General features: G+C 38.4%; 1 protein-coding gene across 1 annotated transcript in view; it reads right to left on the reverse strand.

The window, feature by feature from the left end:
• Positions 1 to 27,011, reverse strand: part of TXNDC16 (thioredoxin domain containing 16) — a 125,873-nt gene that overhangs the window by 84,708 nt on the left and 14,154 nt on the right. Inside the window, exons 5-6 of the mRNA XM_040478423.1 lie at positions 23,891 to 23,964; positions 22,982 to 23,056 (exon numbers count right to left, since the gene is read on the reverse strand). Coding sequence (XP_040334357.1) covers positions 22,982 to 23,056; positions 23,891 to 23,964 — 149 coding nt within the window. The remainder of the gene's footprint in view (positions 1 to 22,981; positions 23,057 to 23,890; positions 23,965 to 27,011) is intronic.

A 27,011-nucleotide genomic window follows, 5' to 3' on the forward strand; every position in this document is an offset into this window, starting at 1 on the left:
TCAGAAAAATTATTTACATATAACTATATACATACTATATAATATACAATATATACAAATGGCTCTTATGTACATATTTAGTATCAGATAATGCTATCTTAGAAAAAAGATAAAGCTCTTATGTATGTATGTAATATCAAATAACAGTGTCTTAGAAAAAAACACTCAAGGATATAAACATAAAGAGCTGTTTAGCTCCAGGTAATGGAATTATGAAGCATTTTAGGTGAGATTTTCATGGCTTTCTATATTTCTCATGCATTCTACAATAAAGATATTGTTCCTGTAATCTAACTAGTTTCTTGTTTCAGTCTTTTATTTTAATGTTTATTTTGAGAGAGCAAGAGAGTGTGCAGCAAGTGGGGCAGGGGCAGAGAGAGACTGCATGTGAGTGGAGGAGGGTCTGGGAGAGAGGGAGAGAGAGAATCCCAAGTAGGTTCCACACCATCAGCACAGAGCCTGACATGGGGCTCAAACCTAAAAACAATGAGATCATGACCTGTGCCAAAACCAACTAAACCACCCAGATGTCCCTCCAGTCTCTCATAAAATAATAAAAATTCAGGAAGATCAAAGGGCACAAATTTAATACACAGAAATCAGTATTCATATATTTATATATATTATACATATAACTATACATCATACTTCTGTATTTCACATATACGTGTATTATACATAGATACACGCCCATAAAATATCACTGTGTGTATGTTAGAAGACAATGAAAGAAAAGAACCCATTTACAACAGAAACTAGAGAGATAAAATATCTAGCAATATACTTAAGTGTCCAGTCATAAATGATGAACATATTAAAACACTATTGGAGGATAAAAAAGAAAAGCTGAACAAATGGAAAAACATCAGGATCTGGGATGGGAAGATTCATTATAGAGAAGTCAACTGTCCCTAAAATAATTTCTATGAATTTAATATCAGTAGGATTTAGTCAAGGAGGGGAAGAAACCAGACAAGTTAATTTTAAATGTCATATGTAAACAACACAAATAAGAAATTCTAAAAACAGAAATATGAAGGGCCTGGACCGTTCAGATATTATATTATAAAGGCTCAATTATTAAAGCAATGGTACTGCGATATACAGAAATGAAACAGAAAGTGCAAAAATAGACCTAAATATATATTTATGAGAGTTGAGTATAAAAGGCAACATCTTGAATAATGAAAGATCCACTAATCTCAGTTGTGTTGAGATAATTATGTAGCTACCTGGCTAATATAAAGCTAAATCATTCCTTATACCATTCACTAAGTTAAATTCCAAACATCAAAGATTTAAACGAAAAACAGAAACCATTATAACACTAAGATAATAAATACAACCACACAAATAAAGCAAAAACAATTTAATGGAGAAAGGATAGCTAAAACAATTGGACATCCACATGCAAACAAATGAAATTAGACGCTGGCTTTACACTTTCACAAGAATAACTCAAATAGATCAGAGATCTAAATGTAAAACATCCAACTATAAAACTTTTGGAAGATAACATAGAAGAAAATCTTGGTGACCTTGTATTTGGCAATGAATTTTTGGATACAACACCAAAAGCACAATCCATGAAAGAAAAAAGTGTTAGGCTGGAATTCATTATTATTAAAAACTTCTGCTTTGGGGAACATGGGTGGCTCAGTTGATTAAGTGTCTGACTTTTTTTTTTTTCTCTTTTAAAATTTTTATTTAAATTTCAGTTAGTTAACATACAGTGCAATATTGATTTCAGGAGAATTTTTATTTTTTTTTTTAAATTTTTTTTCAACGTTTATTTATTTTTGGGACAGAGAGAGACAGAGCATGAACGGGCGAGGGGCAGAGAGAGAGGGAGACACAGAATCGGAAACAGGCTCCAGGCTCTGAGCCATCAGCCCAGAGCCCGACGCGGGGCTCGAACTCACGGACCGCGAAATCATGACCTGGCTGAAGTCAGACGCTTAACCGACTGCGCCACCCAGGCGCCCCTCAGGAGAATTTTTAAAGAATTCATCACTTACATACAACACCCAGTGCTCATCATAAGTGCCTTCCTAATACCCATCACCCACCTAGCCCATCCCCACCTCCCTCCCTCCATCAACCTTCAGTCTGTTCGCTATCATTAAGAGTCTCTTATGGTTTGTTTCCCTCTCTCTTATTTCTTTCCACCCCCCTGCCCATATGCTCATCTGTTTTGTTCCCTAAATTTCACATCTGTTGTTTGTAAATAATTTATTGTCACGTTAGCTAACATACAGCATATACAGTATAGTCTTGGCTTCGGGAGTAGATCCCAAAGATTCATCAATTACATACCACACACAGTACTCATCCCAGCAAGTGCCCTCCTCAATGCCCATCAACCATTTGCCCCACCTCCCCAACCCTCCACCCCCATCAACTCTCAGTTTTCTCTCTGTATTTAACAATCTCTTAGGGTTTCCCTTCCTCTCTGTAACTTATTTTTCCTTCCCTTCCCCTATGTAGGATAAGGATAAGTATTAGGATACTCAAATTCTGCATGAGTGAGAACATATAATATTTGTCTTTTTCTGACTGGCTTATTTCACTTAGCATAATACCCTCCAGTTCCATCCATGTTGTTGCAAAAGGCAAGATTTCAATCTTTTTCATCACCAAGTAGTATTCCATTGTATATATATACCACATCTTCTTATCTATTTATCAGTTGATGGACATAGGGGCTCTTTCCATAACCTGGCTATCAAGCACTGCTATAAACATTGGGGTACATGTGCATCTATGCCTCAGCACTACTGTAACCTTTGGATAAATTCTTAGTAGTGCTATTGCAGGGTCATACAGTAATTCTATTTTTAACTTTTTGAGGAACCTCCACAGTTTTCCAGAGCAGCTGCACCAGTCTGCATTCCCACCAAGAGTACAAGAGGGTTCCCCTTTCTCCACATCCTCCCCAGCGTCTGTTGTTTCCTGAGTTGTTAATTTTAGCCACTGACTGATGTGGGGTGGTATCTCAGTGGGGTTTTGATTTGTATTTCCCTGATGAGTGAGGTTGAGCATCTTTTCATGTGTCTGTTAGCCATCTGAATATCTTCTTTGGAAAAGTGTCTATTCATGTCTTCTGCCCATTTCTTCACTGGATTATTTGTTTTTCAGGTGGAGTTTGGTAAGTTCTTTATATATTTTTTATACTAATCCTTTATCCAATATGTCATTTGCAAATATCTTCTCACATTCCGTCTGTGCCTTTTAGTTTTGTTGATTGTTTCCTTTGCAGTGCAGAAGCTTTTTATCTTGATGGGTCCCAGTAGTTCATTTTTGCTTTTACTTCTCTTGCCTTTGGAGACACGTCAAGTAAGAAATTGCTGTGGCTGAGGTCGAAGAGGTTGTTGGCTGCTTTCTCCTCTAGGGTTTTGATGGTTTCCTGTCTCACATTAAGTCTTTCATCTATTTTATTTTTGTGTATGGTATAAGACGGTGGTCCAGTTTCATTCTTCTGCATGTTGCTGTCTAGTTCTCCCAGCACCATTTGCTAAAGAGACTGTCTTTCTTCCATTGGATACTTTTTCCTGCTTTGTCAAAGATTAGCTGGCCATACATTTGTTGGTCCATTTCTGGGTTCTCTATCCTATTCCATTGGTCTATATGTCTATTTTTATACCAATACCATACTGTCTTGATGATTACAGCTTTGTAATAGAAGCTAAAGTCCAGGATTGTGATGCCTCCTGCTTTGGTTTTCTTTTTCAATATTACTTTGGCTATTTGGGGTCTTTTGTGGTTCCATACAAATTTTAGGACTGTTTGTTCTAGTTGAGAAGAATGCTGGTGCAATTTTGATTGGGACTGCATTGAATGTGTAGACTGCTTTGGGTATACACATTATATCCAATGTGTATACCCATTATAACAATATTTGTTCTTCTAATCCATGAACATGGAATGTTTTTTCATTTCTGTGTCTCCTTCAATTTTTTTTCATATGCTTTTTATAGTTTTCAGCATACATATCTTTCATCTCTTTGGTTAAGTTTATTCCTAGGTATTTCATGGTTCTTGGTGCAATTGTAAATGGGATCAATTCCTTGATATTTCTTTCTGTTGCTTCTTTATCGGTGTATAGAAATGAAACTGATTTCTGGACATTTATTTTATATCCTGCAACTTTGCTGAATTCATGTATCAGTTCTAGCAGTTTTTTGGTGCAGTCTGTTGAGTATTCCATGTAGAGTATCATGTCATCCGTGGAAAGTGAACTTTGACTTCTTTGCCAATTTGGATGCTTTTGACTTCATTTTGTTGTCTGACTGCTGATGCTAGGACTTCCAACACTATGTCAAACAGTGGTAAGAGTAGACATCCCTGTCGTGTTCCTGACCTCAGAGTGAAAGCTCTCAGTTTTTCCTCATTAAGCATGATATTAGCTGTGGGCTTTTCATGTATGGCTTCTATGATGTTTAGGTATGTTCCTTCTATCCCGACTTTCTTGAGGGTTTTTATTAAGAAAGGAAGCTGTACTTTGTCAAATACTTACTCTGCATCTATTGACAGGATCATATGGTTCTTACCCTTTCTTCTATTAATGTGATGTATCAATTTGTGAATACTGAACCAACCCTATAGCCCAGGAATGAATTCCACTTGATGGTGGTGAATAATTCTTTTATTTATTTTTTTTTAAATTTTTTTTTCAACGTTTATTTATTTTTGGGACAGAGAGAGACAGAGCATGAACAGGGGAGGGGCAGAGAGAGAGAGGGAGACACAGAATCGGAAACAGGCTCCAGGCTCTGAGCCATCAGCCCAGAGCCCGACGCGGGGCTCGAACTCACGGACCGCGAGATCGTGACCTGGCTGAAGTCAGACGCTTAACCGACTGCGCCACCCAGGCGCCCCGTGAATAATTCTTTTAATATAGTGTTGAATTCGATTTGCTAGTATCTTGTTGAGAATGTTTGCATCCACATTCATCAGGGATATTGGCCTGTAATTCTCCTTTTTAGTGGGTCTCTTCCTGGCTTGGGAATCCAGGTAATGGTGGCTTCATAGAATGAGTTAAGAAGCATTCCTTCTGTTTCTATTTTTTGGAACAGCTTGAGAAGAATAGGTATTAACTCTGCTTTGAATGTCTCATAGAATTTCCCTGGGAAGCCATCTGGTCCAGGACTCTTACTTGTTGGGAGATTTTTGATAACCGATTCAATTTCTTCACTGATTATGGGTCTGTTCAAATTTTCTATTTCCTCCTGTTTGAGTTCTGGTAGTGTGTGGGTGTCTAGGAATTTGTCCATTTCTTCCAGATTGTCCAGTTTGTTGGCATATAATTTTTCATAGTATTCTCTAATAATTGTTTGTATTTCTGTGGTGTTGATTGTGATCTCTCTCTCCTCTTTTATTCATGGTTTTATCTATTTGGGTCCTCTCTATTTTCTTTTTGAGAAGTCTGGCTAGGGGCTTATCAATTTTACTCTTTCAAAAAAACCAGCTCTTAGACACATCAATCTGTTCTACTGTTTTTGGATTCTATATTATCTGTTCTAATCTTTATTATTTCTCTTCTTCTGCTGGCTTTGGGCTTTTCTTTGCTGCTCTGTTTCTAGTTCCTTTAGGTATGAGGTTAGGTTCTATACTTGGGATCTTTCTTGCTTGTTGAGATAGGCCTGGATTGCAATGTATTTTCCTCTTAAGACTGTCTTTGCTGCATCCCAAAGGGTTTGGGCTATCATGTGTTCATTTGCTTCCATACATTTTTTAATTTCTTCTTTAATTTCCTGGTTGACCCATTCATTCTTTAGTAGGATGTTCTTTAATCTCGATGTATTTGGAGGCTTTCCAAAGTTTTTCTTGACATTGATTTCAAGTTTCATTGCATTGTGATCTGAAAATATACATAAATATAAAATATCTCAATCCTTTTATATTTGTTGAGGGCTGTTTTGTGACTCAGTACGCGATCTATTTTGGAAAATGCTCCATGTGCACTCGAGAAGAATGTGTACTCTACTGCTTTTGGATGAAAACTTCTGAATATATCTGCTAAATCCGACTGCTCCAGTGTATCCTTGAAGGCCATTGTTTCCCAATTAATTTTCTGCCTACATGATCTGTCCACTACTATAAGTGGAATATTAAAGCCTTACAGTATTATTATCAATAATTACAGTATTATTGTCAATAAGTTTGCTTATGTTTGTGATTAATTGATTTATATATTCAGGTACTCCATGTTGGGGGCATAAACATTTATAATTGTTAGCTCCATTTGATGGGTAGACCCCTTAATTATTATATCATGACCTTCTTCATTTCTTGTTACAGTCCTTAGTTTAAAATCTAGTTTGTCTGATATATGTATGGCTATCCCAGATTTCTTTTGACTTCCAGTAGCATGCTAGATGGTTCTCCATCCCCTCACTTTCAGTCTGCAGGTGTCTTCAGGCCTAAAATGAGTCTCTCGTAGGCAGCATAGAGATGGATCTTTGTTTTTTATCCATTCTGATACCCTATATATTTTGACTGGGGTATTTAGTCTATTTACATTCAGAGTGATTATTGAATAATATGGATTAGTGTCATTATCTGTAGGTTTTGTGCTTGTGGTGATGTCTCTGGTCCTTTGTAGTCTTTGCTGCTTTCCACTCACAGAGCTCCCCCTTAGGATTTCCAGCAGGGCTGATTTAGTGGTCATGAACTGCTTTAGTTTTTGTTTGTCTGGGAAAGCCTTTATTTCTTCTATTCTGAATGACAGCCTTGTTAGATAAAGGATTCTTGGCTGCATATTTTTCCTATTCAGCACATTGAATATTTCCTGCCACTCCCTTATGACCTGCCAAATTTCAGTAGACAGGTCTGCTACTACCCTTATGTAGGTTAAGGCCCATTTATCCCTAGCTGCTTTCAGAATTCTCTCTTATCTTTGTATTTTGCCAGTTTCATTATGATATGTCATGGTGTTCATCTGTTTTTGAATTTGAAGGGAGTTCTCAGTGCCTCCTGGACTTGGATGTCTGCTTTCTTTCCCAGATTAGGGAAGTTCTCAGCTATAATTTGTTCAAAGAAACCCTCTGCCCTTTTCTTTCTCTCTTCTCCTTCTGGAATTCCTATATATGAATATTATTGCATTTCATTGAATCACTTAGGTCTCTAATTCTCCCCTCATGGTCTAGTAATTTCCTATCCCTCTTTTTCTCAGCTTCATCATTTTCCACAAGCATATGACTGGCTCTGGTCTGGAGAAAGTCATGCAACCCTGAAAACTGATCTTCATTCCTAAGGCTGTTTACAAGGTAGAAACTGGTTCTCTCTGTATTTTTTGTTCCTCAATCCATCATCCAGAGAGGTTTTTCTCATGTCAAAATACAGTCCCACACTTCCACAGCCTCTCTTTCTCCTCCTTTTGTCTCTCCACCAAAGGGGTTCCCCTGTTCCATGCCTACACTTGCCCATTTTATCTCTCCCAATTTGCAAACATGCACCTCTGTCCCACCAAGCTGTCTCTGTACACCCATGGAGATGTTTCTGTCATTCTGTAGCATGGATTCCTGGAATTCCAAGTGTTTTGACCTCAATAATGTATTTGAGGGACAAGGGAAATTCTGGTTTCCCTACTTTTCTGCCATCTTGACTCTCCTGAATATCAAAGATCCGACTCTTGATTTCAGCTCAGGTCATAATCTCAAGGTCATGGGATTGAGCCCATGACCAAGCCCCACAATGGGCTCCATAATGGGTGTGAAGCCTGCATAAGATTCTATTTCTCCCTCTTTCTGTGTCCCTCCCCTACTCTTTCTCTCTCTCAAAAACAAACAAATAAACAAAACTCCTACTATGCAAAAGATACTGCTGAGAGAATGAAAAATAAGCCAAGCCTGGGAGAAAATATTTGTAACAGGTCTGATAAAATATTTGTATTCATAAAACACAAAAGAACTCTTAAATGGTGTTGGAAAAACTGACAGCTACATGCAAAAGAATAAAACTGGACCATCATCTTATACCATGTACCAAAATAAATTCAAAATGGATTAAAGACTTGAATGTAAGACCTGGAATCACAGAACTCCTAGAAGAAAACATAGTCAGTAAGCTCTTTGATATCTGTCTTTTGGACTAGTCCCCTCAGGCAAAAGCAACAAAAGCGAAAACAAACAAATGGGATTAGATCAAACAAAAAAGCTTTTACACAGCAAAGAATATCATCAGCAAAAGGAAAAGACAACCTACTGAATGGAACAAAATATCTGCAAATCATACATCCAATAAGGAGCTCATATCTAAAATATATAAAAGAACTTATACAACTCAAAAAAAAAAAAAAAAAAACCACTGGAATGCCTGGGTGGCTTAGTCGATTAAGTGTCTGATGTCAGCTCAGGTCATGATCTCACGGTTTGTGGGTTCGAGCCCTGTGTCTGGCTCTACTGACAGCTCAGAGCCTGGAGCCTTCTTCGGATTCTGTGTCTCCCTCTCTCTCTGCCCCTCCCCTGATGACTGACTCCCAGTCTGTCTGTCTGTCTGTCTCTCTCTCAAAAATAAACATTAAAAAAAAAACCCAAATAACCCAATTTAAAAATGGGTAGTGTACTTGAGTAGACATCTTTCCAAAGAAGACCTACAATCAGGTGCATGAAAAGATGCTCAACATCACTAATGATCAGGGAAATGACAATCAAAACTACAATATCACCTCACATCTGTCAGACTGGCTATTATCAAAAAGACAACAACAACAAAAAAAAGTGCTCATGAAAATGTGGAGAAAAAGGATCCTTGTAGATTCCTGGTGTGAATGTAAATTGGTACAGCCACTATGGAGAACAGAGGCTCCTCAGAAAGTTAAAAATAGAACTACCAGGGGTGTCTGGGTGGGTCAGTGGGTTAAGCATCCAAATCTCAATTTCAGTTCAGGTCATGATCTTGCGGTTGGTGAGTTCGAGCCCTGTATCAGGCTCTGTTCTAACTGCGGGAAGCCTGCTTGGGATTCTCTGTCTCCCTCTCTCTCTGTCCCTCCTCTATTTACTCTCTATGTCTCTCTCTCCTTCTCTCTAAATAAATATATAAACAGCAAACGTTAAAAAAAAATAGAACTACCATATGATCTAGAAATTCCACCTCTGGGTATTTATCTGAAGGAAACAAAAACACCAATCCAAAAGAATATATGTACTCCTATATTCACTGCAGCATTATTACAGTAGCCAAGATACAGACGCAATCTAAGGGTTTATGGATAGATGAATGGATTTAAAAAAATGTGACACATACACACAATGTAGTATTACTCAGTCATAAAACAGAATGAAATCTTACCATTTGAGACAACATGGATGGACTTAGAGAGTATTATGCTAAGTGAAGTAAATCAGAGAAAGACAAATACCATATGATTTCACTTATATGTGGAATCTAAAAAAAAAAAAACCAAAAGAATAAAACAGACACAAAGGGGTAGGGGTTAAAGGATGGGCAAAATATGTGAAGGGGATTAAAAAGTACAATCTTCCAGTTGTAAAATAAAGTCATGGAAAGAGAAATTCATTGGTTTGATGAGAATCTGTGAGACCATGAGGTTCTTGATCTGTGCAGAGTATTAATGTGTAACAGCTGCCTATTCTAGGATTTCTCTTGAGGCTGGCAAGTGTCCTGAACCAGTTGCCATTTCTATCTTGCTGGTCTGACAGAGTTGGGAAGGTCCAAGCCTTAGGACCCACTTTCCTTTCTTATCCAATGTTTTCCTGCCAAAACCCTGTGGGCTGATAATTCTCTTGAGGTGGAAAACGGTTTGCATTTACAACTGTAAGTTTACTCATCCTTTTAATTTACGTAAGGTTTTTAAGACAGGACAATTCTTTAAGACAGGACAACAGGGGTGCCTGGGTGGCTCAGTTGGTTAAGCGTCCAACTTCGGTTCAGGTCATGATCTCACAGTTTGTGAGTTCGAGCCCTGCGTCGGGCTCTGTGCTGACAGATTAGAGCCTGAAGCCTGCTTCGGATTCTGTGTCTCCCTCTCTCTCTGCCCCTCCCCTGCTTGTGCTTTCTCTCTCAAAAATAAATAAACATCAAAAAAAAAAAAAAAAAAGATAGGACAACAAATTTTGGTTTTCTACTGTCATATGAGAACATTAGGCCCCAGCAACACATCACTAGGTCAGGAAAATAAAGTGCTACAGCAAAAAAAAATTAAGTCATGGAGACGTATTGTGTAACATGCTGACAGTAGTCAACAGTATTATAATAACTTTACATGTGACAGGTGGCAATTAGACTCATTGTTGGAATAATTTTGCAACATATAAAAATACCAAATCACCATAAGGTATGCCAAAAACTAATAGGATATTATATGTCAGTTATACTTCAGTAAAAAAATAAAATTAAAAATTAAAAAATAGAGGTTCTTGGTTGTCAAAAAGCCACAAATCAACCAAAAGAAAACAACCCAGTTAAAATATGGGCAAAAGATCTAAATAGATACCCCACCAAAAAAAATACATACAGATGGCAAATAAGCATATTGAAACATGCTCAACATCATATGTAATTACAAAATTGCAAATTAAAACAGTGAGATACCACAACAATTGGAATGGCTAAAATTTTCTAAAAAGTTGACAATACCAAATGCTGACAAGGATATGGAGCAAGAGGAACCCAGTCATTGTGAGTACTCCTACAAAATAGTACAGCCACTTTGGAAGACAGACTGGCAGTTTCTTACAAAGCTAAACATAATCTTCCCATATGATCTAGAAATCATACCCCTAAGTATTTACCTAAATTAGTTGAAAACATCATCCATTTAAAAAAAGTTACACACCAACATTTACAGAAGCTTTATTCATAAATGCTGAAACAGAATCAACCAAGATGTCTTCAGTAGGTGAATGGATAAACAAACAGTGGTATAACTATATGATGGGATACTATTTAGTGATAAAAAGAAATGAGCCATCCAGAAGAAATGGACAGATGTTTCTCTAAAGAAGATATGCAGATGGCCAACAAACACATGAAAAGATGCTCAACATCATCATTAGAGAAATGCAAATCAAAATGACAGTGAGATATCACCTCACGTCTGTCAGAATGGCTAAAATCAAAAACACAAGGAACAACAAGGATGACAAGGATGTGGAGAGAAAGGAACCCTTGTGCACGCTGGCAGGAATGCAAACTGGTGCAGCGACTGTTTAAAATTTAAAATAGAACTATCCTACAATCCCGTAATTACACTATTAGGTATTTAGCCAAAGAATACAAAAACACTAGTTCAAAGGGATACATGCACCTCAATGTTTATTGCAGCATTATTTACAACAGCCAAATTATGGAAGCAGCCCAAGTGTCCATCAATAGTTGAATGGAAGAAGAGGTGATATATACATACAATGGAATATCATTCAGCCATAAAAAGAATGAAATCCTGTCATTTGCAACAACATAGATGGAACTAGAGAGTATTATGCTAAGTGAAATTAAGTCAGAGAAAGACAGATACCATGTGATTTCACTCATAGGTGGAATTTAACAAACAAAAAAGTAAAATGGAAAAAAGGGAGAAACCAAGAAACAGATGCTTAACTATAAATAACAAACTGATGGTTACCAGAGTGGAGGTGGGGGAGGTGGCGGGGTAGGGGGGGATGGGCGAAATAGGTGATGGAGATTAAGGAGTACACCTGTGATAAGCACCGGGTGATATATGGAATTGCTGAATCACTACATTGTACGTCTGAAACTAATATAGCGCTATATGTTAATTACACTGTAATTAAAATTTAAAAAAAAAGAAATGGGCCATCAGACCATGAAAAGACATGGAGGAAAATTAAATACATATTGCTAAGTAAAAGTAGTCAATCTGAAAAGGCTAAGTCAGTATGATTCCAACTATATGACACTCTGGAAAAGGCAAAACCACAGAGACAGTAAAAGATTAGTGGTTGGGGAATGGAAGAGAGGGATAAATAGGTGAAGTACAGGAGACTTTTTTAGGCTAGTGAAACTATTCTGTTTGATACTGTAATGGTGAATACATGTCATTATACATTTGTCAAAACTCACAGAACTGTACAACAGAAAGCATGAATCCTAATATGAACTATGTACTTTTGTTAATAATGTGTCATTATTCATTCATTAACTATAACAAATGTACTACACTAATGCAAAATGTTAATGAGGGAAACTGAATACAAAGGAGAAAGGAGGTATACCAGAATTCTCTTCACTATGTGCTCACTTTTCTCTAAACCTAAAACTGCTCTAAAAAAACAAAATCTAGGTCATCCTCTAAACCTGAAAGGGTAAGAGACTCGTAGTGGTGTCTTTTACACTAGCAACCATATCTCAGAGATAATTCCTAGTGCCACAGGCAGAAATTTACAAATTGCAAAACCTAGGTTTGATTTACTAATTCTTCTCTTCACTAAAGTTGTTTGTTTTGCACAAAATTCTAAAACTGGAAAAAATGGAGAAGGACCTAAGATGATGGAATAGCAGGAGGACCCTAGGCTTGCCTCGTCCCTGGAACACACCTGGATACATACCAAATCATTGTAAATACCCAAGAAGTTGACCTGAGGACTGACAGAATAAAGTACAAAGCGAGTGGGGGAGAAGAGCCACATCAGGGAAGGTAGAAACTTCAGAGACATAGTTTGGGAGAGAAACAGATGGCAGGTGCTGCAGAGGGAAGGAGCTCTGGTCATGGACAGAGTTCAGACAGACAGAGACAGAGGAGCACACAGGGGTTCACACAAGGAAAACACTTGCCCAAAACCTTTGGGAAAATGAGAGGGACTGCTTTTGTGAGCTTTTATGACCAGTGGGGCTCAAAGACTGGAGGAGTTTTGGAGGTCCTTGGCAGGACTGATGTGGAGCCCATCAGGTGCTACAGTATTCCTGTGAATAAGGGCAGATAGCCTAGGAGCAGATGGTGGGATCTGAGGATCCCCTTGGACTCAGTGCGAGAGACGGTTCCCCATTCTTGGAGCATACCTGGGAGACGTGGCAGTGCCATTCTGGGGACAAAAGAGCCAGCAGCCACCATTTCCCTTCCACGCCTCTCAGCATAGGTGCAGAGACACCTGCTGGGGGTGACTAACCGGAACACCAGCTTTTTGCTGTGCTTTCCTCCAAACTCCACAACTCCGTGCTTTGATATGACTGTCCTTCCGGGACAGACCTGTATCAGTTCCAGAGTGGCTACACCCTCCCCCAGAGGACCGGTATAGCTCCCCACCATACCACATCCCTACAGTTTGGAGTTTTAAAACTCAGTGGCCTGGTTGGATAGACCCCAAGGTGCACTGTACCGCTAGGTGGGCAGACAGCCTAAACACAGCCAGGGATCTGAGAGATGCCTGGGACACATGAGAGGAGATTGTTCACACTTCTGGAAGGGCTTCCCAGATAGCAGTGGGCTCAAACTTCCCTCTCTAGACATGAGAGAAGAGGCTGGCACCATATCCCTCCCCAACCCCTCAGCATAACTAACTTCACTAAGCAGTACAGCAAGAACAGTGGCAGCCTAAACCACTTACACCAATCCCTATCCCTCACCCCCACTGTACTCTGCTGGTGTTATTTCTTAGGTAAGTGTGCCTGAGAACCCCAGCAGTAGGCTCATCCCCCAAAGATCAGCACGAATCCCCTGTACGCACCAGGTCTACTAACCATAGAGTTTTGCAAAACTTCAACTCTAGTGGAAATAGCATCAGGTCTCATTAAACAAGGAGACTAGAGCACACCTAGTTAAAACTCGCCACACTCTGGCCAAGGTCCAAACACTTCCTTGCTGCAGGCAAGGAGAAAGTCTGGGAGGACTGACCTGAGAAAAGAGCCATAAAACACAGCAGCAGAGTACTCAAGCACATACAACAGACACACATCCTGAAGCATCAGGCTCTGGACAGTATATGACAGCTTCTTCATAAAGCCATTATTCTCAGGAGCAGGAAACATAACAGGCTTTCCTAAAACACAGAATAAGAGACCTAGACAAAATGCCAGAAAAGGTCATGGCCAGGGATCTAATAGAAACAGACATAAGTAATATGCCTAATCTAGAACATAAAGCAATAATCATAAGGATACTAGTGGGGCTTGACAAAAGCAGAAAAGACACTAGGGAATCCCTTACCACAGAGATAAAAGACCTAAAAACTAATCAGGCCAAAGTGAAAAATACAATAACTGAGATTTGAAACCAACTGGATGTAGTGACTACAAGGATAGAAGCAAAGGAATGAATAAATGATATAGAAGATAAAATTATGGAAAATAATGAAGGTAAAAAGAAGAGGAAAAGAAAAATATTAGATCATGAATGTAGACTTAGGGAACTCAGTGACTTCATAAAGTGTAATATCATTCATATCATGGGAGTCATAAAAGAAGAGAGGGAAAAGGGGGCAGAGGTTTATTTGAGGAAATGACAGCTGAAAACTTCCCTATCTGTGGAAGGTAACAGACATCCAAATCCAGGAGGCACAGAGAACTCTCATCAAAATAAACAAAATAAATAAATAAACAGCAGGCCAACACCAAGACATATCATAGTTAAATTTGCAAGATATAGACACAAAGAAAAAACCCTAATAGCAGCAAGACAAAAGAAGTTCCTAAATTACAAGGGAAGACAAATAAGGTTAGCAACAGATCTCGCCACAGAAACTTGGCAGGCAAGAAAGGAGTGGCATTATATATTCGACATACTGAATGGGGAAAATATGCAGCCAAGAATACTCTATCCAGCAAGGCTGTCATTCAGAATAGAAAGAGAGAGAAAAGGGTTTTCCAGAAAACGAAAAGTAAAGGAGTTCATAACCACTAAACCAGCCCTGCAGGAAATATTAAAGGAGACTCTTTGAGTGGAAAAGAAGACCAAGGGTGACCAAGACTAGAAAGGAAAAGAGAAAATCTCCAGAAATGAAAAAACAAGTAATAAAGTGGCACTACATTCATAACTACCCATAATCACTCTGAATGTAAATGTACTAAATGCTCCAATCAAAAGACATACGGTGTGTGAATGGAAAAAGAAAAAGAAAAAGAAAAAGACCCATCTATACGCTGCCTATAAGAGACTCATTTTAGACCTAAAGACACCTGCAGATCAAATGTGAGGGAATGGAGAACCATCTAGTGTCAAAAGAAAGCCAGAGTAACCATAATTATATCAGACAAACTAGATTTTAAGCCAAAGACTGTACCAGGAGATGCAGAAGGGTACTATATCATAATAACGGGGTCTATCCAACAAGAAGAGCTAACAACTGTAAATATTTATACCCCCAACTTGATAGCATCCAAATATATTAATCGATTAATAACAAACATAAAGAAACTCATTGAAAATAATATAGTAATAGTAGGGGACTTTAACACTGCACTTGTATCAATGGACAGATCATCTAAGCAGAAAATCAACAAGGAAACAATGACTTTGAATGACACAGTGGACCAGATGGACTTAACAGATATGTTCAGAACATTTCATCCTAAAATAGCAGAATACACATTCTTTTCAAGGGCACATGAGACCTTCTCCATAATAGATCACATACTAGGTCACAAATCACATACTAGGCCTCAACAAGTACAAAAAGATTGAGATGATACCATGCATATTTTCCTATCACAATGCTATGAAATGTGAAGTCAATCACAAGAAAAAATTTAGAAAGTCCACAAATATATGGAGACTAAAGAATATCCCACTAAAGAATGAATGTGTCAACCAGGAAATTAGAAAGAAAGAAAATAAAAAATACATGGAAACATATGAAAAGGAAAACAGGATGGTCCTAAAACCTTGGGATACAGCAAAAGTTGTCATAAGAGAGAAGTATATATATAGCAATACAGGCCTACCTCAACAAGCAAGAAAAATCAACCACACCTAAAGGAGCTAGAAAAATAACAACAAATGAAGCCTAAAGCCAGCAGAAGGGAAATAATAAAGCTTACAGCAGAAATAAATGATATAGAAACAACAACAAAAAAAACCCCAGCAGAATAGATCAATGAAACCAGATGATTTTTTGAAAAAATTAATAAAACTGATAATCCCCTAGCCATACTCATCAAAAATAAAGAGAAAGGACCCAAATAAATAAAATCATGAATGAGACAGGTCACAGATATATAAACAATTGTGAGAGAATATTATGAAAAATCATATGCCAACAAATTGAGCAATGTGGAAGAAATGGATAAATTCCAAAAAACATATAAACTACCAACTGAAACAGGAAGAAATAGAAAATTTGAACAGACTGATAACCAGGAATGGAATTGAATCAGTAATCAAAAATCTCCCAACAAAGAATGGTCCAGAGCCAGATTTATTCTTGGGCAAATTCTACCAAATATTTAAAGAAGAGTTAATATCTATTCTTCTCAAACTATTTCAAAAAATAGAAAAGGAAGGAAAATATCCAAACTCATTCTACAAGGCCAGCATTACCCTGATACCAAAACCAAAGACCCCACTAAAAAAGACAACTACAAACCAATATTCCTGATGAACATGAATGCAAAAATTCTCAATAAATTCTAGCAAGTTGAACCCAACAGTACATTAAAAGAATAATTCAGCATGATCAAGTGGGATTTATTCCTGGGCTGCAAGAGTAGCTTGCAAATCAATCAATGTGAAACACCTAATAAAAGGAAGGATAAGAACCATCTGATCTTCTCAATAGATGCAGAAAAAGCATACATCAAAATACAGTATCCATTCTTTTTTTTTTAATGTTTATTTTTGAGCGAGGGAGAGAGAGAGAAAGAAAGAGAGAGCACATAAGTGGAGGAGGGGGAAAGGGGGGGATACAGAGGATCTGAAGCAAGCTCTGTGCTGACAGCAGTGAGTCCAAACAGCATCCATTCTTGATAAAAACCCTCAACAAAGTGGGATAGTGGGAATATACCTCACCATCATAAAGGTCATATATGGAAGACCCACAGCTATTACCTTCAATGGGGAAACACTGAGAGCTTTTACTGTACGGTCAGGAACAAGGCAGGGATGTCCACTCTCATCACTGTAATTTAACCTAGTATTGGAATTCTTAAGCCTTAGCAATTAGACAACATAATGAAATAAAAGGCATCCATATTGGTAAGGAAGAAGTCAAACCTTCACTATTTACAGACAACATGATACTCTATGTAGAAAACCCAAATGACTGATACAAAAAATCAGTAAAGTTGCAGGATACAAAGTCAACATATAGAAACTGTCTGCATTTCTATACACCAATAATGAAGCATCAGAAAGAGAAATCAAGGAATTGATCCCATTTACAATTGTACCAAAACAATAAGACACCTAGTAATAAGCCTAACCAAAAAGGTAAAAGACCTGTACTCTGAAAACTATAGAACACTTATGAAAGAAACTGAAGAGTACACAAAGAAATGGAAAAACATTCCATGCTCATGGATTAGAAGAACAAATATTGTTAAAATGTCTATACTACCCAAAGCAATCTACACACTTAATGCAACTGCTATCAAAATACCTCAGGCATTTTTCACAGAGCTAAAACAAACAATCCTAAAATTTGTATGGAACCACAAAAGACCTTGAATAGCCAAACCAGTCCTAAAAAGCAAAGCAAAGCTGGAAACATTACAGTTCCAGACTTCAAGCTATATTACAAAGCTGTAGTCATCAAGACAGTATAGTACTGGCACAAAAACAGACGCATAGAACAGAAAACCCAGAAATGGACCCATAACTATATGGTCAACTAATCTTTGACAAAGCAGGAAAAGAATATCCAATGGAAAAAAGTCTCTTCAACAAATGGTGTTGAGAAAACTAGACAGCAACATGCAGAAAAATGAAACTGGACCACTTTTCATACACCATACACAAAAATAAATTCAAAATGGATGAAAGACCTAAATGTGAGACAGGAAATTATCAAAATCCTAAAGGAGAACACAGCTAACAACCTCTTTGACCTTGGCCAGAGCAACTTCTTACTAGACATGTCACTGGAGGCAAGGGAAACAAAAGCAAACATGAACTATCGGGACTTCATCAAGATTAAAAGCTTCTGCACAGTGAAGGAAAACAATCAACAAAACTAAAAGGCAGCCTACGGAATGGGAGATGATATTTGTAAACGACAAATCTGATAAAGGGTTAGTATTCAAAATCTATAAAGAAATTATCAAACTCAACACCCCAAAATAAATAATCCAGTTAAGAAATGGGCAGAAGACATGAATAGACATTTTTCCAAAGAAGACACACAGATGGCCAATAGACACATGAAATGATGCTCAACATCACTCATCACCAGGGAAATGCAAATCAAAACTATAATGAGTGGGGTGCCTAGGTGGCTCAGGGTGTTAAGTGCCTGACTTCAACTCAGGTCATCATCTCATGGTTCACGAGTTTAAGCCCTGCATCAGGCTCTGTGCTGTCAGCACAGATCCTGGAGCCTGTTTTGGATTCTGTGTCTCCCTCTCTCTCTGTCCCTACCCCACTCGTGCTGTTCTTCTCTCTCTCTCAAAACTAAATAAATATTAAAAAAAAAAAAAACTACAATGAGATATCACTTCACACCTGTCAGAATGGCTAAAAATAACAATACACAAAACAGCAAATGTTGGCAAGGATGTGGAGAGAGGGGAACCCTCTTAGATTGTTGATGGGAATGCAAACTGGTGCAGCCACTCTGGAAAACAGTATGGAAGTTCCTCAAAAAGTTAAAAATAGAACTACCCTACAACCCAGCAATTGCACTAATAGGTATTTACCCAGAGGATACAAAAATACAGACTTGAAGTGGCACATGCACCCTATGTTTATAGCAGCACTATGGACAATAGCTAAATTATGGAAAGAGCCCAAATGTCCATCAACTGATGAATGGATAAAGAAGATGTAGTATATACACACAATGGAATATTATTCAGCCATCAAAAGAATGAAATCTTGTCATTTCCAACAACATGGATGGAGCCAAATATCCTATGTATTAACTAACTAGAATTTAAATTAAAAACTTGAAAATAAATAAAATCAGTTAAGTGTTTTTTAAAAATCTTGAAACTGGGGCACCTGGGTGGCACAGTCGGTTAAGTGTCCGACTTCGGCTCAGGTCATGATCTCATGGTTTGTGAGTTCGAGCCCCATGTCATGCTCTGTGCTGATAGCTCGGAGCCTGAAGCCTTCTTTGGATTCTGTGTCTCCCTCGCTCTGTGTCCCTCCCCCACTCATGCTCTGTCTCTCTCTCAATAATAAATAAACATTAAAAAAATTTTTTTTTAAATCTTGAAACCAAAAAAATAATAAAATTGGAAAAATATTTTAAAAATAAATAAAAAATAAATAAATGAAAAACCAAAAGCTATTCATTTTTTTAAAGGGGTAAATTCCTTTGTAGCAATGGCATAAAGGAAACCACAGTAAAGCGTATCATTTACAAGTCAAAAGAGAACAGATAAATTTGCACAGATAATTCTTTAAATAAAAAGGAAATTCACAAGGTAAATGACAAACTTGGTGTAGGAAAGATAGTTTGATTCCCTCATATAAAGTATCTAGAAGTTAATAAGAATAAAGTTCAAACATGATAGAAAAATGGGCAAAAGATACCAAACAGCAGTTCATTTCAATGAACAGTACGTAACTGCAAAAGAGTACACGAGGGAGAAACTCTTGCCAGACACTGGGTATTTCAAACTGATGGTTTTAGCACATAAAAGTAGGATGACAGAATGAAAGGCGTTTTTTCCCTCATGGTTATTTGGAAGGTGCAGCTATGATATGGCACACGATTTAACACAGTCCTTCAACATTCTAAATATCACTACTGAAAATTTTTGTAAAATACTATATTTCACAAGTCATTTTTCTTACATTTTAAATTAAAATGAGGACATTACCTCTTTACAATTCTTCTTTCTTGAAATTTATTTTTCCCCCTCAGTTTCTTCTTCCCATAAGTGTTGGTCTTGTGTAGAATGCTCCCTGGATAACTTGTATGTTGACAACACCTAGACCTGTACTCCCCGAGGGCTCAAATCCCCACAGCTGCCTACTCTAGACTCAGGTCTGATGGGCATTCCCTTGTTAAAGTAGATTCCTCTTCCCCTGTAAACCTGTCCTTCCTTGCCTACTTCAGATGTTGATCAGAAAGGATTTGGGATAGAGTGAGATTGGAAAGACAGAAAAGAAGAGATTAGGGATTAACTAGAGTTTGTAGTTTTATGATTGTAAGCAAATTAACTTTTACTAAATCCAGTTAATTTCACCTCCTAAGCATTAAAAAGAAAATCCCCTCTTTGCTATCTTTATTTTATCTCCCTAGATTACATAATGGACACACAATGGTTTCTATGTGTGCTTGGACTTCACAAATCTGTCTCACACCCACCAGAAAAAGCTTTCAAGTACTATTCTGATCATATCACTTATCTGCCTAAAATCCTCTGTTGAGCAATCAAGTGTTGAGGTGGTCAGTTAGGACAGTGAGCCAAACTTAACAATCAAGCCTTTATTCACCTACTGTGATAGCAAGAGCCAGAGGCCAAAAGAGAGGCACCAGCTCCACAATGTTCCATTCCTTGCCCCACTGACCATGGGTTGGCATTAGGCCAGAGTCATATGGGTGTAGTTCAGGTGCAGGGAGGCATTGCATTCCCAGGGGCCCCAAACAAATGGCTCCTGACTCTTTATGGACTCTGGGGCTCAGGAGAAAGAAAGGGGGAGGAGCCAGAAGTGGAATGGTACTAAGTGGAGAAACGTGTCTCAACCAAAGACCCTTGATAAGGTCTTAGTGGAAGCACCTAGGAGGTGCCTCAGCCAAGGTCCCTGATAATGAGGCCTTCGAATAGAGACACTTGGGCTAAAAATACAGGTGTACCCATGAGCATGTCTGGCCTCAGGGACTGGAACTGGTGAGGTGCTTGATAGTTAGACCTTAACTTTCTCTAGAAAACTGCAATGCAGTGGGCATGCACCAAGTCTGGTGTGGGCAGGACACCTTCCCCCATGAGGCCTACCAGACAAAGCCTGTAAATGCCTGTTGTCAGGCCTGATAGATGACACAAAGATTCTGGCCTGGAGCTGAACTCCTAACTCTTCAGTGGCTACCCCAAAAGCCACAACTTCTTTACATGGTAAACACATATCTCTTCATCTGACCCCATACCTACTTTTCTGCTCTCATGTCCTGCTTCACATTTCATACTCCAGTAAAAACTGCCCCCTCCAAACTATTCTAACCTCTATGCATTTGCTCACAGTGTCCCCTGATCTCCCCACCTTCTGTTTCTTCACCAAGCAAACCCTCACTTATCCTTTAAGAGTCATCCCAAGTGCTACCTCCATCAGGAAGCCTTCTTAACAAATATCCACCCTCCTTCTAGACACAAGTAACCATTCTCTATGCTGTGGATCCTTAAGCCTTATGCATCAAACTTCTATTTTACTTACTACATAATATTTTCTATTTATGTATCTAACAAAACACTAAATTCCTAGAGAACAGAAGTCATATATTTTTCTATTATGTATCCCCAATGCCTACTGAGTATCAGGTACATAGCAGAAACATGGGGAATCATCTATTTGTGGAATTAGTATTCTATGAATCAGCATTAGCACAGCACTAGGAATAGGACACTACTACAGCAGGATTGAATGACACAAGCCCCATGGGGTAACCAGTTCCCAGCATCGACAGCCTCTCCACACTAAGGCCCAATTGTTTTAAAACCACTTTGTCAGCAGGTTGTCCAACATGGGCCTGCTGCTCCAGGATTTGCTATCGAACTTGTCAAAGACAATCTTAAATCTTAGTATTGCCTCCCTAACCCTCAAAGAATCTTCTTTCTCTGTCTCTTCACCCTCTCATATCTGGGTCAAAGATTGTCATCAGGCATCCACTGTAAAAATGGCAGAAACTAGGGAGCTTCTTGAGAACAAGCATCATATCTATTAAAACTAGGACTTTGCTAAGCTTTTTATGACCCCCACCCTGAAGACACCTTTCTCTAGGGGGGGACGTCTCTGCACAGCCTAGCAGCTCTTTGGAATTCCTCTTCAAAAGGCCATTGTTCACCCTCTACAACTGGCTTCTTGGTCTACAGGCCTTAGACTCCATGGTTATCAACGAGTTCTAAGAACTTTTCATTAATATATAATTAGTACTGGAACATTTAAAAGTATCCATTTGCAAAGTGATAACCACAACCTTCCACCTTTATGTTTTGTGTCTTGTCATTTAACTTTCATCCAATTTTTACGGGAATCCAGTCAGAGAGAAGAAAGAGGGGAGCCAAGCAGAAAACAAACACACTCAGTGTCAGCAAAGGTCTTAGTGGCCAAGAGTCCAAGCGCAACATTAAACTGGAAAAGTCCACGTTAACTTGTGTCCCTAATGAAGTTGTAGTTTCCAGCTGTGTCACCAAAGAGAGTATCAGACTTCATTCAGGAGGAGACTGCACAAATGGACTCCACATAGGCCTAAACCCCAGGTCTAAAGACTCCATGCCATAGAAGTTAAATTTAGATTCACTCTCTCTCTCAGTAAACACTACAATGTGTGTTGAGACTATCTGCACAGTTTCTGTACCTACTGACCAGGCACAGAGCTACAGACTCCAGAAAAATCAGGCTGGGGTCAGAAGCATGCCAGACATTTTAAAACTCCTAGTGAGAACAGCAAAGACAAACTTCTTACCTGGTAAAATCCTTACTTCACAGGTACATTCAAAAGCAAAAGCAATACTATGACCATGTGGTCCTGCTGTGCCCTCTCCTACTTTTATACAAAGATGTATCTGTATCCTTTGCCAGTCAAGAAATTTTAGATCTTCTATGTAGGAAGACAGACCAGTAATTTGTGTGAAATTAATGCCTATGAATATAATGTTAAAACCCTAAAATATTTTAATGGGTTGTGGTTTTCTAAAATGAAATCAAGAGATTGTTAACAATAAGTGAATGAGTACCCCCTATACTTACAAGAGAACATGAGCAATGATGGCATTCACGTCAAACAAGGTATCAGTAGGGAATTCTCTCAGTAAGATGTTGCCCCTATAAAAAAATTTTAAAAAAGCATTACAGAAATATTTCCCCGGAACTCATTTTTCTTGTCTCTCTAATACAGTAGGTTGTAAGTTCTTTGATGTTAACAGCCTGGGTGTTATCCATTATCCCATTCACCTATCAGCGTGCTGACGGTAAAATATGCACAAATATTTATTGAATATACGTTCAATAAATATGTTGACTTGGAAGAGTGTAGGCCCAGAACTTGGCAAAAAAAACTAGGAAAACACATGAGTCTCAACACAGCTTCCTACCAACCTCCTTGTCACATACACACAGATTCCCTAAATGGGCTGGGAAGGAGACAAATAGGAGAGACAAACAAGTGTCCTCAGCAATTGGTCTGAGGAGACAGTATCTGTCCTCACTTCTTAGGCCAAATCCCAAGAGTTTGACAAAAAGATTTTGAGAAACTTCAGAGAGACTAGGAGACCAAAGTGGAGAGGAATCTGTAACTGGGACATTGGCAGATGTCTCAAAAATACCTTTCTTTCGCACCCAAATATGGACCTGACAGATCTACTCAAAACACTAACTTTGTTAAATGCTTACTTTCCAGGCACTTATAGTAGTAGTTTACATAAGAATTCTCATGTAATATTCAAAACAAGTCTGTGAGGTAGCTGTTATACCTATTTTAACTAATTTTATAGCTAAAGAAGCTAAAGTTCAGATAACAAATCTAGGACTCAGACCATTTGCTAAACTTCATATAATCCCCCATGCATACAACTTTATCCTGGCTTAGTGATATTTTATATATTTTAATATTCTAGAAGTATAGCTTTAATTTGGCTATCACACTCAAAAACAGTTTACCTGAATAAATACACTTTCATCAAATCCTTTTCTTTTCCACAGTATCTTGATGTTTCTTCTTTGACACAATTAACCTTTAAAAGATTATATTTAAGGTTTAGAGTATATATCAAAAGGTCAAGTTTCTTGGTTATGGAAACAAGAAGGAAAATTAAACAGTAAAATCTGTCTCCAGGGCAAATTAAAAAAAAATTTTTTTTAATGTTTATTTTTGAGAGAGAGCGAGAGCAAGCACGAGTGGGGGAGGGGCAGAGAGAGCGGGAGACAGACTCTGAAGGAAGCTCCAGACTCTGAGTTGTCAGCACAGAGTCCAATGCAGGGCTTGAACTTGTGAACTGTGCAATCATGGCCTGAGCTGAAGTCAGACGCTTAACCAACTGAGCCACCCAGGATCCCCTCACATTTTTTATTTTACCTTTCTTTCTGATTTGTATCCTATAATTGCTCATTTATTCAAGTGGGTTACCTCAGAGAAAGAAAGTGTTTCTATACCTAAGAGTTATATTTAATTATACTTAAGAGTTTAAATTTAATTCAATCTTTTTTTTTTTTTAATTTTTTTTTTCAACGTTTATTTATTTTTGGGACAGAGAGAGACAGAGCATGAACGGGGGAGGGGCAGAGAGAGAGGGAGACACAGAATCGGAAACGGGCCCCAGGCTCCGAGCCATCAGCCCAGAGCCCGACGCGGGGCTCAAACTCACGGACCGCGAGATCGCGACCTGGCTGAAGTCGGACGCCCAACCGACTGCGCCACCCAGGCGCCCCAAATTTAATTCAATCTTATGGAACAAGTACGAGGTAACCAGGTAGAAAAGGAAAGAAACCATTTAGGCAGGACAAAAAATCATGAGCGAAAGCCAAGAAGCAGAAGTAAGTGGTAAGTTGAGAGCATGAAAGCATCTCAGCAGCTGGAACACAGGTACGGCAGATACTGCTGGTTTCTATTTTTTTTTCTTTCTTTTTAAACATTTGTTTATTTTGAGAGAGAGAGAGAGAGAGAGAGAGAGGCAGAGAGAGACAGGGAGAGAGAGACAATCCCAAGCAGACCCCGCACTGTCAGTGTAGAGCCCAACATGGGGCTCAATCTCATGAACCACAAGATCTTGACCTGAGCTGAAGTCAAGAGTCAAATGCTTAACTGACTCAGCCACCCAGATGCCCCACTGCTGGTTTCTTATCCAAAATCCATCCTTCCCTTTTGTTTTATTAACAGAACTTCCCTAAACACAAATGCCCCCAGTGAAAGACTTTTCCAGGTTCCCCAACAACTATAGATGGCCAAACAATGTTAGGGAGAAGTTACTGGGGTCGGATCAAAGAAGGTTCTTAAAGAAGAGCTGACTTACACTTTTCCTACTTCTTCCTGACAAAAAACAGACAAGACAGTGCCAGCAGTAATTACGGACCATGAAGCATCTTTAAAGGATAAACCCTTGCTGAGGATGATGCAACAGAAACAGCAACGTGAAGATGTAACGGAAGGCAAGGAAACACAAAGATAAGCAGGAAAGTTAAATGAGTATCACCTCAGTACAGGGCAAGGATGAATGAGATCTGAAGTAAAGCAGAAAAGGACAGAAAAGATTTGAGAGATTTCTCACCAATACAGTAAGTAAAACTAGGGAGAAGACTGAGCATGTGTATGCAGTAGGGAATAAAGGAAAAAAGAAGGAGATAAAAAGAATGAAGAGGTTTCTAGATGGGGCAAAGGGTAGCCACCAACAAAATTTGCACTAAACTAAGGTTAGAAGAAAAACAGTCATTTCATTTTAGATTTTGTAAGTTTTGGTTTTGTTTTTTAAATGGGTTGGTTGTTTTGTATGTGTGTCATTCAATTTAATTTTAATGGAGTTTGAGGAAGCAGAATGACAACTAGGGAAGCTACATTTGTTTTCAAAAGCTACAAAAGGAGAACTGATACTCAGAAAAAAATATCAGGAATAGAGAAATTAGAATTAAAAGTTGGAATACTGCCATAACCAAAAAGAGTGAATTTTAGCATATGTAACTTTTTAAAGAATTCTTTAGGGGTACCTGGGTGGCTCAATCAGTTGAGTGGCCAACTTCAGCTCAGGTCACGATCTCGTGGTATGTGAGTTCGAGCCCCACATTGGGCTCTCTGTTGTCAGCATAGAGTCTGCTTCAGATCCTCTGTTCACCCCACCCCGCCCCTTCCCCTGCTTGCATTCTCTCTCTCAAAAATAAACACTAAAAAAAAATTTTTTTAAGTCAGAGCATAGGGGATGGTTGACATTAGGACAATAGATTTTTTTTCCATTCAGCCATTTAACATATATATGAACACCTACCATATGTTAGTCACTCTTCTAGTCACTGGGGGCACAATTAAGTTCCAAATAAAGATTTTTATCTTTAGAACTTACATTCTAAAAGTAGAGACAGACAATTTTAAAAACTAATTAATATGTAGCATTAAGTCCCACAAATTAAAAAAACACTAAAGGGATAGTATGTAACAGGACATTTTATACAGGTAATCAAGGAAGGCTTGGCAGGGGGAGGGGAGGTGACCTTTGCACAAAGAACTGAAGCAAAGTAGTGATGCATACTATTATATAAGTATGTTGAAAAGAGGAGTTCTGACAGAAGAGAAAATACTTGCAAAGGCCTTGTAGAAATAATACATCAAGCAGGTTCAGGTAACAAAAAGATGACTTGTAGGTGTCAGGAACAAACTGCGCAGGTTGGAGAGGCAGAAAAAGAAATGAGAGGAAGCCAGTGTCCATAAGAGTGAAGAGTTTCAAGTTTATCCTAACTGTAACAGGAAGCCTTTTGGAGGAGTAGCAATGTGACCTGACACATTTGACTTATGCATAGAGAAGAATTTAGTAGGACAAGAGTGAAAGGAGAAAGGCCAATTATTAGAAGGCTATGGTAGTTTCCCAGATGAGAAGTCATGAAGGTCTGGACAACAGGGGTCAAAGTGGAGGTGCAGGAAGTGCTAAGATTTGGGAAGTTTTGATAGTAGAACCTAAAGGTTTATTGATGGGTTGGTTATGACAAAGTCAAATATGATTCAAAGGTTTTTTGTTTTAAAGTCTACTTTGATATAGTAAGATAACTATACCAGCCTCCTTTTGGTCATCACTTAATGATA

Source organism: Herpailurus yagouaroundi, unplaced genomic scaffold (assembly GCF_014898765.1).
Source record: "Herpailurus yagouaroundi ecotype Mexico unplaced genomic scaffold, PumYag 141, whole genome shotgun sequence".
In the NCBI taxonomy this organism is placed as follows: domain Eukaryota; kingdom Metazoa; phylum Chordata; class Mammalia; order Carnivora; family Felidae; genus Herpailurus; species Herpailurus yagouaroundi.